Here is a 14973-nt window from a genome sequence, read left to right on the forward strand (position 1 = left end):
AAAACATGACCCGCCCGTCGACTTTGATTGGTTTGAATCTCTGAGAAACGACAGCGCTATTGGCTGATCCGTCTGTCAATCTAAAGCACTAGTACAGCGCCCAGTCTCGCTGTACACCATTTTAGCTTCAAAAGCCAAATGTTTACTATAGCCACTTTATAAAACACAGAGGTGACATTCAACTAACCACACATATAGTCTTTGAGAACATGTACTGCCAATATTATATTTGCTTCTTAAACCATATTTATTAATCATCTCGATAAATCTACAAAGAGTGCTTTGTATAGGCTATTTTTAAAATTAAACGGTGTTTAACTTTAATAGATGCTAAGAGTCTGAGTTTCACCTACATGTTATTTCTTATAAATTTAAATGAACTGTGCAATCTTTATAAAACGTAAGTAATCCAAATAAAAAAAAACTAAAACATTCTCGTTGTTCACTTGATGTCCAACAGATGGTGGTGTTTGCCTTTCACAGAGGTGAACGGACGTGAAAAAACAGCCTTTTAACCATGTCGGTCAGCTATAGATGAGCATTTTCCATGGGTTTTAGCCATTGGTTTTAGCCTAATAACTGAAATAATTTCTTAACTAAAACAATGCAGATCTCTGATTATATGCCCATGTCTGTGAATTTTTTTTTATGTTAAATTGTAAAAAATAAATAAATAAATAAATAAATAAAAGTAATGTTATTGCCTTTAAATTAGTTAAAATTTATCTTAAAACAATTTAGTGTTTTACAATTTGCATGCTTTACTCATACCCTCAGGGACCATTATAGTTTTAACTTATACAATTATCAATTCAACCATCAAAATTAAAAAAAATTACCCCCAAATTATTATTTTTTTCAATGAAGAAAAATAGGAATATATTTATAGGACAATGCTTTGAACTTAATACAAAAACGTCCAAAACCTTAAATGAGTGATAATAAAACAAAATACAACTATTTTAAAAACTTTATCATGCACATAAACACATTCATCCAATGTTGATTCACCAGAAGACAAATTGAACAGCCAACGTGTCATTTATTTATTTTTTACAATGCACAAACTGCATTCAAAATCAAACACTTTCTTGAGTATTTGAGTAGGCTACATACTTTGAAAACACGCCCTACATAATGAACATAGTATTGTTTGAACAATCTAGAACTACAAGATTAGCCATGTTTTAGTGTCACGTGCCCTACATCTTCAGTTACGTCACTTCACTGGCATTCACAGATCCTCTCATGTTGCCTTATGGAATAGTCCCTTGGAAGCACATTGCAGAATCTCACCAAAAGAAGTAGGTCATCTGAATACTTACTACAAGTATAATGAACCTCTTTGTTTTTTACTTACTATAACATAATACATTTCCCAGCTATGTGTTGCAGCTGGAAAAGGGATCCGCTGTGTAAAATATTTCGTCACCTTGGAATTATAAGGTTCTATCTGTGTTCTGAATGATTTTGAGATATTGAGCTTCAGAGTTTTTGCATTCCATAGCAAACAGTATGTGAGTGACATTTGTTTAGTTTTTTCAATAAAGTCTTAAATGTAAACAACATATAAAAAATCATCCCATGATGTAAATAAGTTGTCATTTAAAAATAATGTTAATAACTCAAGTTTGACAAAAATGTCAGAACCTTATAATTTTAAATTGAAAATATACTGGATAAGTTGGCGGTTCATTCTGCTGTGGCGAGCTCAGATTAATAAAGGGACTAAGTCAAAAGAAAATGAATTAATAAATGAATAACATAATAAAGAATGTGATTTCAGATGCAGCCCTGGACATTACTATTAAAGGGAGTAGTTCACCCAAAACTGCAATTATGTCATCATTTGCTTGTGCTTAACTTGTCACAAACCTGTTTGAGCCTCTGGTATCCCTTTTGCACATTTTTTGACTGTAAGTTGGCAACTATTTTTTATTAGAGCAGACTATTTGCTTAGTATCTGCTGATACTGCTCCACCAACAGACATGCTCTTGCCTATAAGAAACGTACATGTCAACTTCAGTGGTAAAGTACTGAAAAATTATATTACAGATAAAAATTGTTACAGATTTAACATTTTTTAAAAAAATCTTCTTTTGTGTTTAACAGAAAAAGGAAAACTCATAATGGTTTGGAATCACCAGATTAGCGTGAGTAAATTTTCCATTTTTTAGTGGGAATAACTCATCGAGGCAATTTCAAAGCAGGTATTGAAAATTTACTCACAACTGACTTGCCCACAAGTTCCAAAACTTTATCAGTTTCTTTTTTTCTTGTTGAAAAAAAAAAAGATATTTAGAAGAATGTCAGATACCGGTATAGCCAACAATTCACTTCCATGAAAGATGTATAGGCTACTATGAAAGGGTTACACGTTTACAACATTATTTCAAAATAAAGTGTTTGAAACTCAAACAGGCTTGTGGAAAAATAAAAAATATATATAAAAAAATAGCAGAATTTTAAGTTTTGTTAACTATCTCTTTAAAACGTGTGTATAGTTTTATCTTGAGTCTTTATCACCTACAGTACAACATTTAGAAGGCCAACTATCATCTTTGTGCGCATTTTTCATCCCCTCAGTTTCATAGTCGTATTTAGGAACGCTCCTTTTGAACTGTACTTCTTTATCACATCCTTTAATCTGGGATTTAATCAGTTTGCATGTGTAGCTGGAGTTGGCTCCACTTTCCCGAAAGATCAGGCAGGAATTTGAAGCTGTGGGTGTGGAGAGAGAGAGAGTTTCTGTCCGTTTCTTCTGTCCTCTATTGGAAACACATGTCAGCTCTCTCCAAAACACGGCACGGTCCGCTAAACTGGCACTTAATGCGATCCAGCGTTTCTGTCATCCTCTGTGCACAAAGGAAAGAAGCAGCACGATATCTTGCCCCAAAGCGACTGTAGATCTGTTCCCATTTTGAGAATTAGGAAAACGAGAGAAGCTTTGAAAATCCTGTCAATGCAGTTTTTTTCATCTACAACAATTGCATCTTATGTGTCATCTAAATTAAGTGAATCACCCTGAAAAGAGTGGCTTGCAGGATTAAAGCCAGATGGAGCTGAGCAACCCATCGCTGGGTCACAGAAGTGCCCTCCTCAAGGCTGTTTGGCACTCATCAACATTAACTTTAGCGATTTTCCAAAGGGTCGGGAATCCAAGTACAAATCAAACATGATCAACTGTATATTGAGAGTTGTCTGAATATTTAGGAGGCCATTACTAGTTAGCCTAGTCAGTGTCTGTTGGTTATTGAGGCGCATATATGTTTTGCCTTCCACGGCTGCTTCAAAAACTTGAAGTCTGCAATGCACTTCAAGTAATATTTGGATTTTTCCCAGGACTTTTAAATTTAAACGGTAGCGTAACATGTAAGTTGACTCATAATTCATTAGTGTTTGTGGTTCTGCCCTGCTGTCAGACGCCAGTCCTGCAGTTGACAGAGGAAAACCTTGGAATCCATCAACAGTCCAGCAGTGAGGCTTCTGTGGTTACTTTAGTTGGTTTTGTATTAGCAGGGCTGTCACATGCTGCTGATGTATCCAGTGACATTTTAGAGCTTTTACAACAAAACATACATTTAAAAGGACATATGGGCATGTCGTCTGGCCAACACAATATGTCTCATCTTACATAGCATTGAAGGAGTTGGTGCAAAAAGATGTTCTTGGGCTACAATTGTATGAGATATAGAGCCAAAATGTTGCTAAAGCCTGAACAATTTTCTGTTTTATTTCAAACATATTCTGGATATTTAGGATTAGAATTAGGAAACATGCATCGTTTTCAAATTTAAATCAATGATAAATCAATGTGTCCTTGATAAATAAAAAAGTTCTTTTTAAAACAAAAAATATACTTTTTATTGAAATAAATCATAGTTTGTGGCAAAAGAAAATAATTATTTTGAACCCTGATATCAACCCTTATATATTGGTAAGGATGTTTTCATCAACTATGGGGTGATTTTGAGTCTTAATTTGGCCATGACCTTTTCTGTGTTTCAGCTATTGGAATGATTTTGGTGACAAATCTTATATTGACACATATTTTTAAAAAAATGCTTTGATGAAAACAGACCTTAATACACTCACGCAAATTTACCACCATTTTGTTATGTTCAGATGAAAACATCCACTGAATTAAACTGCTGTAAAAATGCATCTGATTTTTTTTGTTTATTTTCTTTTGCATACATTTGTTAATCAAAACTGATCAAAACTAAACTGGTCCTGATCAAAACTACAAAATTGCTTAGAAAATTACAGGATTTAATGCTTTATTAGACAAATAAAAATGATGTCACCGATTTGGCAAAAAAAAAAAAAAAAACACACACACACACACACAAAAAAAAAACACACACAAAGCACAAAATGACATATTTTCAATATAAAAAGTAATTGTTTACTAGAAACTTTTTAAACCTTTTATTAAAGTCTTGGACTTTTAAAACAACATTCCCTTTGATGCATTGTTTACGATTGATTATCTTTTTTTCCTGCTAATTTACTGTTGGTGACTGCTTTTGCTCCATTCTATTATAACCACATTTTTCTGAATAATAAACACTGACAGCATATAATCAATGTGAGTAATCGTAAAAGTGACCTTTGACCACTTACCTTGATATGTCTGAGAAAATCAAAATATGCATCTCAGCTCTCAGAACTACGTGGAGTAAATTAAAACAAACACTGTGTATTTATGCACCATCAAATGTGGTTATAATGGATGTCAATGGGGCAAGAAAAGGCCACCAATAGTAAATTAGGGACAAAAAATTAAAATCTAACAATGCATTACAACCAACATTGTTACTAATCGTTCACATATCCAACACTGTGATAAAAGTAAAAAAAAAAAAAAAATCAAGTCCAAAATTACTTTTATATTGGAAATACATCATTTTGTGTTTTCACCAAATCAGTGACATCATTTTTGAATTTGACAATTTAAGAGTTAATATCCTTAAATTTTCTAGGCAATTTTGTAGTTTTGATCAGGACTGAGGTTAATTAATTTAACAGATTTATGCAAACAAATTGGAAAACAAATATTAATGTGATGCATTTTTACAGCAGTTTAATTCAGTAGATGTTTGCATCTCGAACAGAACAAATGGGTAAATTTGAACAGGGTTAATAAGAAGTATTTCATGGCCACTAAATCAACATATTAAAATGACTTCTGAAAAATCATGTGATAATGGAGGCTGAAAAATAATAGCATGAATTACATGTTAAAATTCATTAAAATAGAAGTGTTAACTCAAATTTAATGAAAATGAAAATGTAATGAAATGTTTTGTATCAACAATCAAATGCAGCAGAAATTACTTCTTTTAGAAACATGAAAACATTTTAAACTTCCAAAATTTTTACCAGAAGTGCTTATAATGTATACTGTACGATACCAACATATCTCTAATTAGAACAACTTATGAATACTATTTACTAAGATTCTTACTTCCGTGCCGTTGTTTACCAGAAGCACAAAGGAATTTGATGTCTTTAGTCACCTGAGTGCACAGAGTTGGGGAATGTAAAATCATTTATTGACTGGGCTAAATATACACACAAAATGGGGCTAAAACACAGCATACATTGAAACTATGAGATTACATTAAAATCCTTAAATAAACAAGTTGCACATCCTCTTTGGTAATTAACATTTACATTTTTTTTGTAAAAATAAAATTGGCATTAACGCAAGTTGTGTGCAAAGCCCATCCGCTTCAGTCTGAGGTCACGTCATCGTTTTTGGGTCCAAACATTCTATCAGATGCCAAAGCAAACAACAGATATTACTTATATGTGATTAAAGTTTGCTGTGATCACAGTGATATACCTGTCTAATCTCAGATGGTCAGACAGTGATTCATCTTTTATAAAAGGCAAAACCATTGGTGTCTAGGATGACTAGAACACGATGACAAGCGAACACCAATATTTAGCAAAATATTTGCTTTAATGTGTGATATGACTAAACAGTGGTCCATTGAAAGAGTTTTGTCAATCAGATGAGTGGATGTTTGGGCCCTGAAACATGTTTCCATAGAACACAATTTAACAAGGGGATATGGCTCAAAGAGATTCAACAAACTTAACTGAGATGCTTCCAAACAGATCAACACAAAAAAATCCAGGCACGAGGCACGCTGTATCTTAAACATGTGAAGCCTGTAAAAAATTAATGTTACATTGAATTTTTAAAAAGTGTCTTTCAGTTGTGAATAAAGGACCGTTCACGCCAAGAACAATAACTATAATAATAACAATCAAGATTGGGTTCAGAGTTCACTATAACGATAACCATGTAGAAAAAAGAAATAAAGAGAGCTCAAACATTTAAATCAGCAGAGCTGAGGAGAAGATTACTGCTTGATGTTTAAAGGGTTAGTTCACTCAAAAATGTTAAATTCTGTTATTATATTTACCCTCTTGTCATTCCAATCCCCTTGTTTATCTTCACTGTAAAAAATGCAGCTTTCCACACAATTCATTCATGTTGACCCAACAAAACTGATTTAGTTTTCTATTAGAGACTAAGTGGATTGAATATAAAACAATTAAGTTGTCCCTCCCAAAAAAAACATCAAGAATTTTGTTGTATCAGCTCAGTTTTAATAAGTGTTCGGTTGAGTGTTGAGTGTTCGGAACAGGAATTAAGATATTTTAGAATAAATCTGAGAGCTGCATCATCTTCCAAAGACTGTAACATTTCTGACTCATTCAATGTCTAGAAAAGGAACCAAAAACTTTGTCAAAATATTGCTTGTCAGTGTGAACATTTACAGGAAGTGACGTATTCCCATTAGAATCAGCAGCACAACACACAAGCATTATATTGCCTGTAGTAGATGCAGCCTGATCTGATATGGAGGACATTGGCAAGCAAAGTTGTTTTTACAGCTTATTTTGCCACACAAAAGGGTTCTTGGCGCTTCATATGATCACAGTTGAACCACTGGAGTCAAATGGAATGTTTTGATGTGTTTTTGGATCCTTTTCTGGACTTTGTATGTCTCAGGACTGTTGTTGTATATGGAGGATGAGAGAGCTCTCGGATTTCATCAAAAAAACTTATTTTGTCTTCTAAAGATGAACAAAGGTCTCAGGGGGATTCATTTTGGGGTTAATTAACCATTTAAGAAAATGAATATAAATAACAATTGGTTACCTTCAGAAGAACATGTACAAATTGTAGTATAAATAATCGCACGGCAATTTGAGACTTTTTTATTTAGTGGCTAATTCCTATCAAATCGTACAATTTCATTCATACAATATGGTACAATTGCTCATCACCCAATGAAGGTTGGGTTTAGGGGCAGGTTGGGTTCCATGCCTCCTTTTAAAATCGTACATTTTCATACAACTGAACTCATACGAATTCGTATGAAATAGCCACTAAACTGACAAAATGTAAAATACTTACATTTTCTCGTGAGATCAGGCTGGTATAAAACATAGAAGTACTTCTTTTATACAGTGGAAGTTTTGATATCTTTGTATTGCTTCCTTTGAAAGAATATATTTGTGTTGTTTTTATTTCATTATTGGTATTATTATTATTATTTCTGTTCAGACAATTTAGAAATGCAGCTTCTTAAGACATCCGCTGGAAGGGTAAAAACATGATATTTCATTCTCATGGCAATTTGTAACTTTTTAATTAAGTTGCTAATTCGTATGTATTTAATGAGGGCGTGGGGTTAAAATCGTATTCGATAATAATCGTTTTCAGGAGGTCCATGTTTTTCAATGTCTGTTTTTTTTCTCCTTAGTTTCTATGCAAAACGTAAAGCATCAGTCAATTACAGACATAAATTTCAATTTACTTTGAAACATTAGCATAGCCAAAAAAATCCACTCCAAGTGTGCCACATTTATTATTATTAAATTATTATTTTAAATTAATTAAATTATTATTCAGATTATAGTGCAAAAAAACACTTACCACTAATGTTACAAAATCGACTTAGAAGTCTGAATATTGTAAATTATAAATGTATTTTTAAATATAATACATTTTTTGTAATCATTACAATTTAATATTGTAGTACTTACTTTTATTATCATTTTATATTTGAAGTGTTTTAAAATTGTATTCAAAATAATTGATATTATCATTATTACAGCCTACATGTTTTCTTTGCGAAATATACATGCTGTAAGGCCAAGCGTCTTTCATAATGTAAATCTCATAAGTAAAGAACAATATCCCAGATTTAGCAAAATGATAAAAAAATAATAAGATTTTTGAGGCTTTACGAGGCTACACCATTGCTTTGAAACTGCAGTGCTCAAACTTCAAATAAACAGATCATTATGGTTACTAGTGTAAACACAAACATGGTTATCGTTATATTTATTGTTATCGTTCTTGCAGTGAACGGCCCTTAACACTAGCATGGCGGTATGTGCACACATGCTAAGCTTTTGTTGGCTCAGTGAAATCGTGGCATTCGTCCGGTCATGTTGGCCAGGATAACAGGCTTCCGGGGTCTTTGGTTTTCATGCGCAGGGCCACCAGGCCTGAGGGCTTATATTCAGACTCGGGACCAGCCTCGAAAGTGTGGGCCCCAAGGGATCCTGGGAAGCCATGGAGCGAGTATATACCATTAATGCTGGGGTGGTGCGACGGGTGATGGTGATGATGGTGGTGGTGATGATGATGACCAGGAGATGCAGACATGCCCATCAGTCCAGGTAAGTTTCCATGAGGATGAGGGTAAGGGGACATACAGGATGAGGGCATGTTCTCTGTGCCCAGCACACAAGCACTGGATGCTCCGCCGGCGCCTGTGGCTCCTGCACCGCTCGGCCATAAACTGTTCTGCATCTGCAAACAAGACCAAACATAGCGTCTTATGCTTAACTAAAATATTATTGTTTTAAAATAACATAAACAATAAATCAAAACTAACTTAAGAATGCCATTTTACTTTCATTCATTTTGTTTTTGGCTTAGTCCCTTTATTAATAAGGGGTCACCACAGCGGAATGAACCGCCAACTTATCCAGCATGTTTTATGTAGCGGATGCATTTCCAGCCGCAACCCATCACTGGGAAACACCCATACACTCTCATTTACACACATACACTGCGGACAATTACGCTTACCCAATTTACCTATACCGCATGTCTTTGCCAACACAGTGAGAACATGCAAACTTCAGTCAGAAATGCCAACAGACCCAGCCGAGGCTCAAACCAGCGACCTTCTTGCTGTGAGGCGATCGTGTTACCCACTGCGCCACCGTGTCGCCCTCATTTCATTTTATTATTTTTCATTATTTTGGTAGCACTTTTTAAAAATGTGGTACAGCAAGGAGGTTTTAGTTAGAGTTAGATAATGCATTAACTAACAAGAACTAATAATAAGCAATGTATTTGTTACTTTATTTATTTACTCTTAAGATAATAATAAACAACTGTTCCATTCATTCAAAAATCTCTTGCTTGTAATATGTGAGCATATTTACTGCACAAAACCTGTCAGTGAACTATGAGGTTAATAATAATAATCATTTATTAATCATAATCAAGTTAAGAGGTTTAATTAATCAAGATTTTGATTTTATGCCAGACCACCCAGCCCTACCACATTTACATCGTTTATATTTAATAACGTGTTATAAAATGCTGAATATTAACCAAGAATAATAAATGGAATAAAAGTGTATTTCATTGCTCTTTTATGCTAACTATTGTAGTTGTTCAATATTGACAAATGAAAATTGTTCTAAACCGTTTAGTGTTAGTAGATAATGTTGAAATAACTGTGAACTCTGATGAACAAATGCTTAAAATTGTTTTTCAATGTTAATGTTCATTCATTTGGTTGACACATATTAACAAGTTGAAGTTCTGGTAAAATGTTAATATTTTATAGATTTGATAATTAGAAATGAAATGCTGAAATAAACAAATAAATAATTAAATATATATTGAAAAATCATATGTAAAGCTAATTTAGTAATTTAATATTAACAAATCGAAGATTATTGTAAAGCAATAACATTGTTTTAATGAAGTATTATGACATTTTGAAAATAGAATAACTAAATGCTTTACATTAATTAAACAAAATATAAATTCTAATTCATAATTTATAAATATTATGTGTTACTTTTTCTATTAAAAAAATGATATGGCTTTAGACTGGCATTTTTGTGTGTTGTCAATATGTTTGCATTCAGCTAAACCAAAGCAACTCCACTGTGTGTGTGACTGTGTTGAAATACTAGACGAAGGCTTTCTCTGTTCAGTGTGTGTGTTTGAGTGTATGTACCTGGTATGTGTCGGAGCGAGGGAGTAGGGAGATATCGTATGTAGCAGCAAAGTGGTTTCGCACCTCTTGCATCTTTCCGTAGCGCTCTCTTTTCCGCCATTTGGCTCGTCGGTTTTGGAACCACACCTGACAAAAGAATACATTTATTAGGCTGAAACATGAATCGCAACTGTTACAATTAATCTTCTATGGATCGGTTAAATGAGCAATACTGAGGAAAGACACTACATGTGTATAGGGTCAAAAAGGGTCTTCACCACAAGTTTATTAGCCCTCCTGTAATTTGTGTTTCATTTAAAACAGAGAAAGAATTTGTACAGTATTTCTGATAATAATTTTTCTTCTGGAGAAAGTCTTATTTGTTTTATTTTGGCTAGAATAAAACTATTTTAAGGTCAAAATTATTAGCCCTCATAAGAAATATTGTTTTTGATTGTCTATAGAACAAACCAAATTTTTATACAATGATTTGCATAATTACCCTAACTTGCCTAATTAACCTAGTTCAGCCTTTAAATGTCACTTTAAGCTGAATACTAGTGTCTTGAAAAATATCTGGTAAAATTTATTTTACAGATCATTTTGGGAATAATATCTTGAAACACTTGAAAAGCCCAAAATCTTAAGTGTCTCGTAAGTGATCATGTAGTGTCTCAACTTAATCATTTTTATTTAAGCATTTAAATATGTAATTAAATATAAAAAAATAATTAATTTCTTCTATCTACAATTAAAGTCTGTGTCCAGGTTGTCATTTCCTTTAAAATGGTAAAGGATACACTGATCATTATGTGACATCTAGGCTGTGTAACACACCTGAACTCTGGCCTCAGTGAGCTCTGTCCTCAGTGCCAGCTGTTCTCTTGCGTACACATCTGGATAATGTGTCTTCTGAAAGACCTTTTCCAGCTCCTCCAGTTGAAAGGTGCTGAAAGTCGTCCGGTTTCGCCTCTTCTTGTTTTTGCCTGATAGGTCAATAGAGTCCGCAATGGAGTCCCCAGTCAAGCCGTTGGACGCCTCTTTCAGTTTTCCACAACACTCTGAGTCCAGAGCGGGATAGCCAAGAGGCTTGGAGAGGGTTTTATCTCCTGCTGACAAAACACTCGATTTATAACTAAATGCAGATTAGTGACTTCTTGGTTTATAGACTCTAAAAATGGCTGGGTTATTTCAATTTCATTATAAAGTTATTTCAATTGCATTATAAATTTAGGATTAAATGTGGACAAACCCAACCTCTGGGTAAAGATTTTACATTTTATACCCAATTTTAACAGTTTGGTGGTCCAAAACTGTATAGAAATTTTGTTGAATTGACCCAGCATTTTTTTAAACAAATGCAAACTTCGCACAAGCTAAAATAAAGTATTATATTCTGAATATTTTTCAAGGATCAAGCGCTCTCTGGCAGGGATAAGTGGCCACTAAATGCAAAAAAAGATAAATCTAGAAAATAAAAGTCAAAAACAATATAATGAAGCAATAATCTATCTAAATTGAACCAAAGTGGGGTAATTAGTTAATAAAGTTGCTTTATATATATATATATATATATATATATATATATATATATATATATATATATATATATATATATATATATATATATATATATATATATATATATATATATGTAGGATGTGCATTTTACCAAACCAAGGGTTTTTGACCTGGAAATAGATTTTTAAATTGATATTTTTTTCTAAATGTAAAAAAAAAAAAAAAAAAACGAAGACAGCAATGACTCGATAAAAAAACTTTGATGCACTTCTCCGCTCACCAAATGTATAAATGTGATCTTTACATAGAACTGTGAGAAAAGAGACACTTCAGATTTATTATGTTCTCTAGATTTGGAATTTACTAGCAGATAGATGAATGTGTTTTAAGAAAATTTGCATTTGTGTTTTATTTTAAAATACCTACAATTTGCCTCAAATTTCAAATAATAATAATAATTTAGAGACTTTATTTGCATAAATGCAACAGGACAAAATAAAAGTTTCCATACCTTAATATTGGAAAAGTATATATTATATATAGGCCCATAAATAGGTTTTAATTGCAATACCAAGTTAAACTATAATAAATTTAAAGGTGTATTTTCCCCTAGAGCTATATATTTTCATGAGTTAAGAAAATTCAGTCCATATTTAAAAAGTGTATAATTTATCCCAGTTTTGCAAACAACCAAAGATTGTCCAAAATGTGTGCATCACGTTAATGACGTCAAGTCACAAGCTATTTTTTTCAATCACTTTACTTAAGTTAAATGTTTCGATGATTGTTGGTGTAAAAAATGTAAAATAAAATAAATAAAATACTATGTTCTACTCACTCCGAAACACTCCAAACTGGTGACTTTATTACGTGATTTAGACGATACGAAGCAATGAAAGAAAACGCAAATCTATGGCAAGTGCATATCAAGTGTCTATATATCACAGTAAAATAGAACAATTTCGCTTTACAGCTCTTACTTCGAATCATCCCGACATGCTGCTTTAAAACAAAACGAGCGACTTCCCACCCTGATCGCATGGCCATAACCTTATAAACTTGAAGTGAACGTGGCATCAACAATGGACTTGTGAAAGGTAATCAGGTTTTTATATTCGACTGAAACGTAGGTAAAAATGGCGTCCCTTAAGTGTACCCTTTAAAGATCACAAAACGTCGAATTCGCTGAAGAGGTTTCTGTCCGAAGCGGTTCATTCCGCTGTGGCCACCCCTGATAAATCAGCCAAACGATGGTGAACGAGGGTTTCTGTCCGATAGAGCTTCCTGACAAGCTTTACATTACGCATTTGCTTTTTTCATTATTTGCAATAGCAGCCTACAACATTAAACCAACCTTGTGCAGAGAATTACCTTTTCCTTCAAATTTTCTGTCGCTATAGCCCACTTTAAAATGGAAAATAGAGCTCTGTCAGTAGAGCTTATTGTTTTGATTAAGCTTGAAACTTGAGATTGAATGGCTTGAGTTAAGAATGAATGTTGCTCAAATGCTTGCTTGAATAATAAAAACGCATGTCATTACAAAATCCACAGCTGTTATGATGTGACAGGTTAAAAGGTTGTAAGAAGTGGGAGAATTTTGACGAAACAAAAAAAGATCCCCTAAAATCATTATAATAATAAACATCATTCAAACAGGACGTGTTTGCTTTTCTCAGGAGAATATAAAGGATGGGAAGAGCTGTTTTAAAAGAAATACACCACAGAGCTTTAAGGAGGGTGTTTTTCATAACTTCTGCAATCCAAAATACACTTTAAAAATTATTGGGTTCACTGAATAACCTCTCAGTTCTTATGTAAATATATTTATAATGCAAAGAACATTTCAATATTCTATATAACCTCTTGTGAGATGTTATAAGTCTTATGCTAATACATTTTTTTAAGAGAGAAGCTGATAAAGGTTTTTATGCAATATTTGTATGCCATTCTTTAATTTATTTGACAATGAATTAAAGCATCACTGTGTAACCCAAGGTCAGATTCTTAATACAGAAACATCTACATTTTCTTTTAATTACATTAATTACATTTTAATTGCACTAATCAATTACACAAGGTTACTTAAAAACCTTGTTTTTAAGTAACCTTGTTTTTTTCACAACAATGGGAGGAGAAAAAAAATATTGTGGGTTCCGCAGAGAACCTCTAAAGAGCATTTCTATCATCAAAAAATCTTAAAGAACACTTTGAAGAATCAAGTTCTCATGGATGTTAAACGCTTTTTGGCCAATAAACGGCTTACTAAAAAGTAGAGTCACAGGAGAAAACATTTTGTTCTTGCAACATAATAAAAACAATTATTACTAAAAGATGGCTTGGAGAGTTGGCTCACGATATTTTGGTAATGATAGTGCTGTTTGGTTTCCTCACAACTGTACTGTAAGCCATTTGAATTTGAGTGAAAATGTAATTTAGATGTTTCTAGATATTAAAAACATCTGACCTTGGGTCATAAAATGTCCTCAGGCAGTTTTCTTTATAGCTCAATGTGTCTTTTCTGCTCAGTAATTACAAGTAGCAGAAATGAATTATGGCTCTGTCCAATTTAATTTTCACTAAAACAGAGGAAACCATTTACTGGAGTGACAAATTTGTAAAGCACATTATATTGTATATGATCTGATGTATTAGTCCGGGAACTAAAAAAATAGCAGGGTTAGTCTTTTTGGAAACAAGGAAAAGAGGATACTGGATATAATAAGCTAATTTTAATTTTACTTAAAATCAATATGTTACCATTTGTCTTCAAAAAGGAAGGGAAAAAGCTTAAAATAAACTAAGTGCAATGATGTATCAGAAACAAACTCTAGACCCCAGCATTACAGCAGAAATAGTATTGCAAGCCGGAAGAAAAGAAAAAATTATAAAGCATGAGCAAAGACTTTTTTGAAATTGGCCTCTCGTTATTAAAGTGCCTGCATTCAGAAGTGTTTTCTTTTTCTGACCAATCAATTTTAGAATTTATTTGTTAGACACGCCCCATAAGGTGAGGTTCCCAATTAAAAGACAGAAGACCATCTGGCTGAACAGATCTCCTGATCTTAAAATAAACAAAGTTATCTCAGAGCTTAAAATACTTCAAGCTGCAAATTAAATAAAGATTATTGGAGTATGTTCTCAAGAAAATACCATTTTAAGATTAGATGTTTA

The 14973-nt window shown here is 33.0% G+C and overlaps 1 protein-coding gene across 4 annotated transcripts in view; it reads right to left on the reverse strand.

Moving 5' to 3' along the window:
• Nucleotides 1-7420: 7420 nt before the first annotated feature.
• alx3 (ALX homeobox 3) overlaps nt 7421-14973 on the reverse strand; it is a 9379-nt gene continuing 1826 nt past the window's right edge. The window contains exons 2-4 of one of the 4 annotated variants that reach the window (XM_021472079.3): nt 11119-11390; nt 10303-10428; nt 7421-8849 (exon numbers count right to left, since the gene is read on the reverse strand). In XM_021472079.3, coding sequence (XP_021327754.2) covers nt 8481-8849; nt 10303-10428; nt 11119-11390 — 767 coding nt within the window. In that variant the 3' untranslated portion in view covers nt 7421-8480. Of the gene's footprint in view, nt 8850-10302; nt 10429-11118; nt 11394-14973 lie in introns of all 4 variants that reach the window. The other 3 variants (XM_021472078.3, XM_073910373.1, XM_021472080.3) reach the window with 3 other exon arrangements.

The sequence above is a fragment of the Danio rerio genome, chromosome 8, assembly GCF_049306965.1.
Source record: "Danio rerio strain Tuebingen ecotype United States chromosome 8, GRCz12tu, whole genome shotgun sequence".
NCBI classification, from domain to species: domain Eukaryota; kingdom Metazoa; phylum Chordata; class Actinopteri; order Cypriniformes; family Danionidae; genus Danio; species Danio rerio.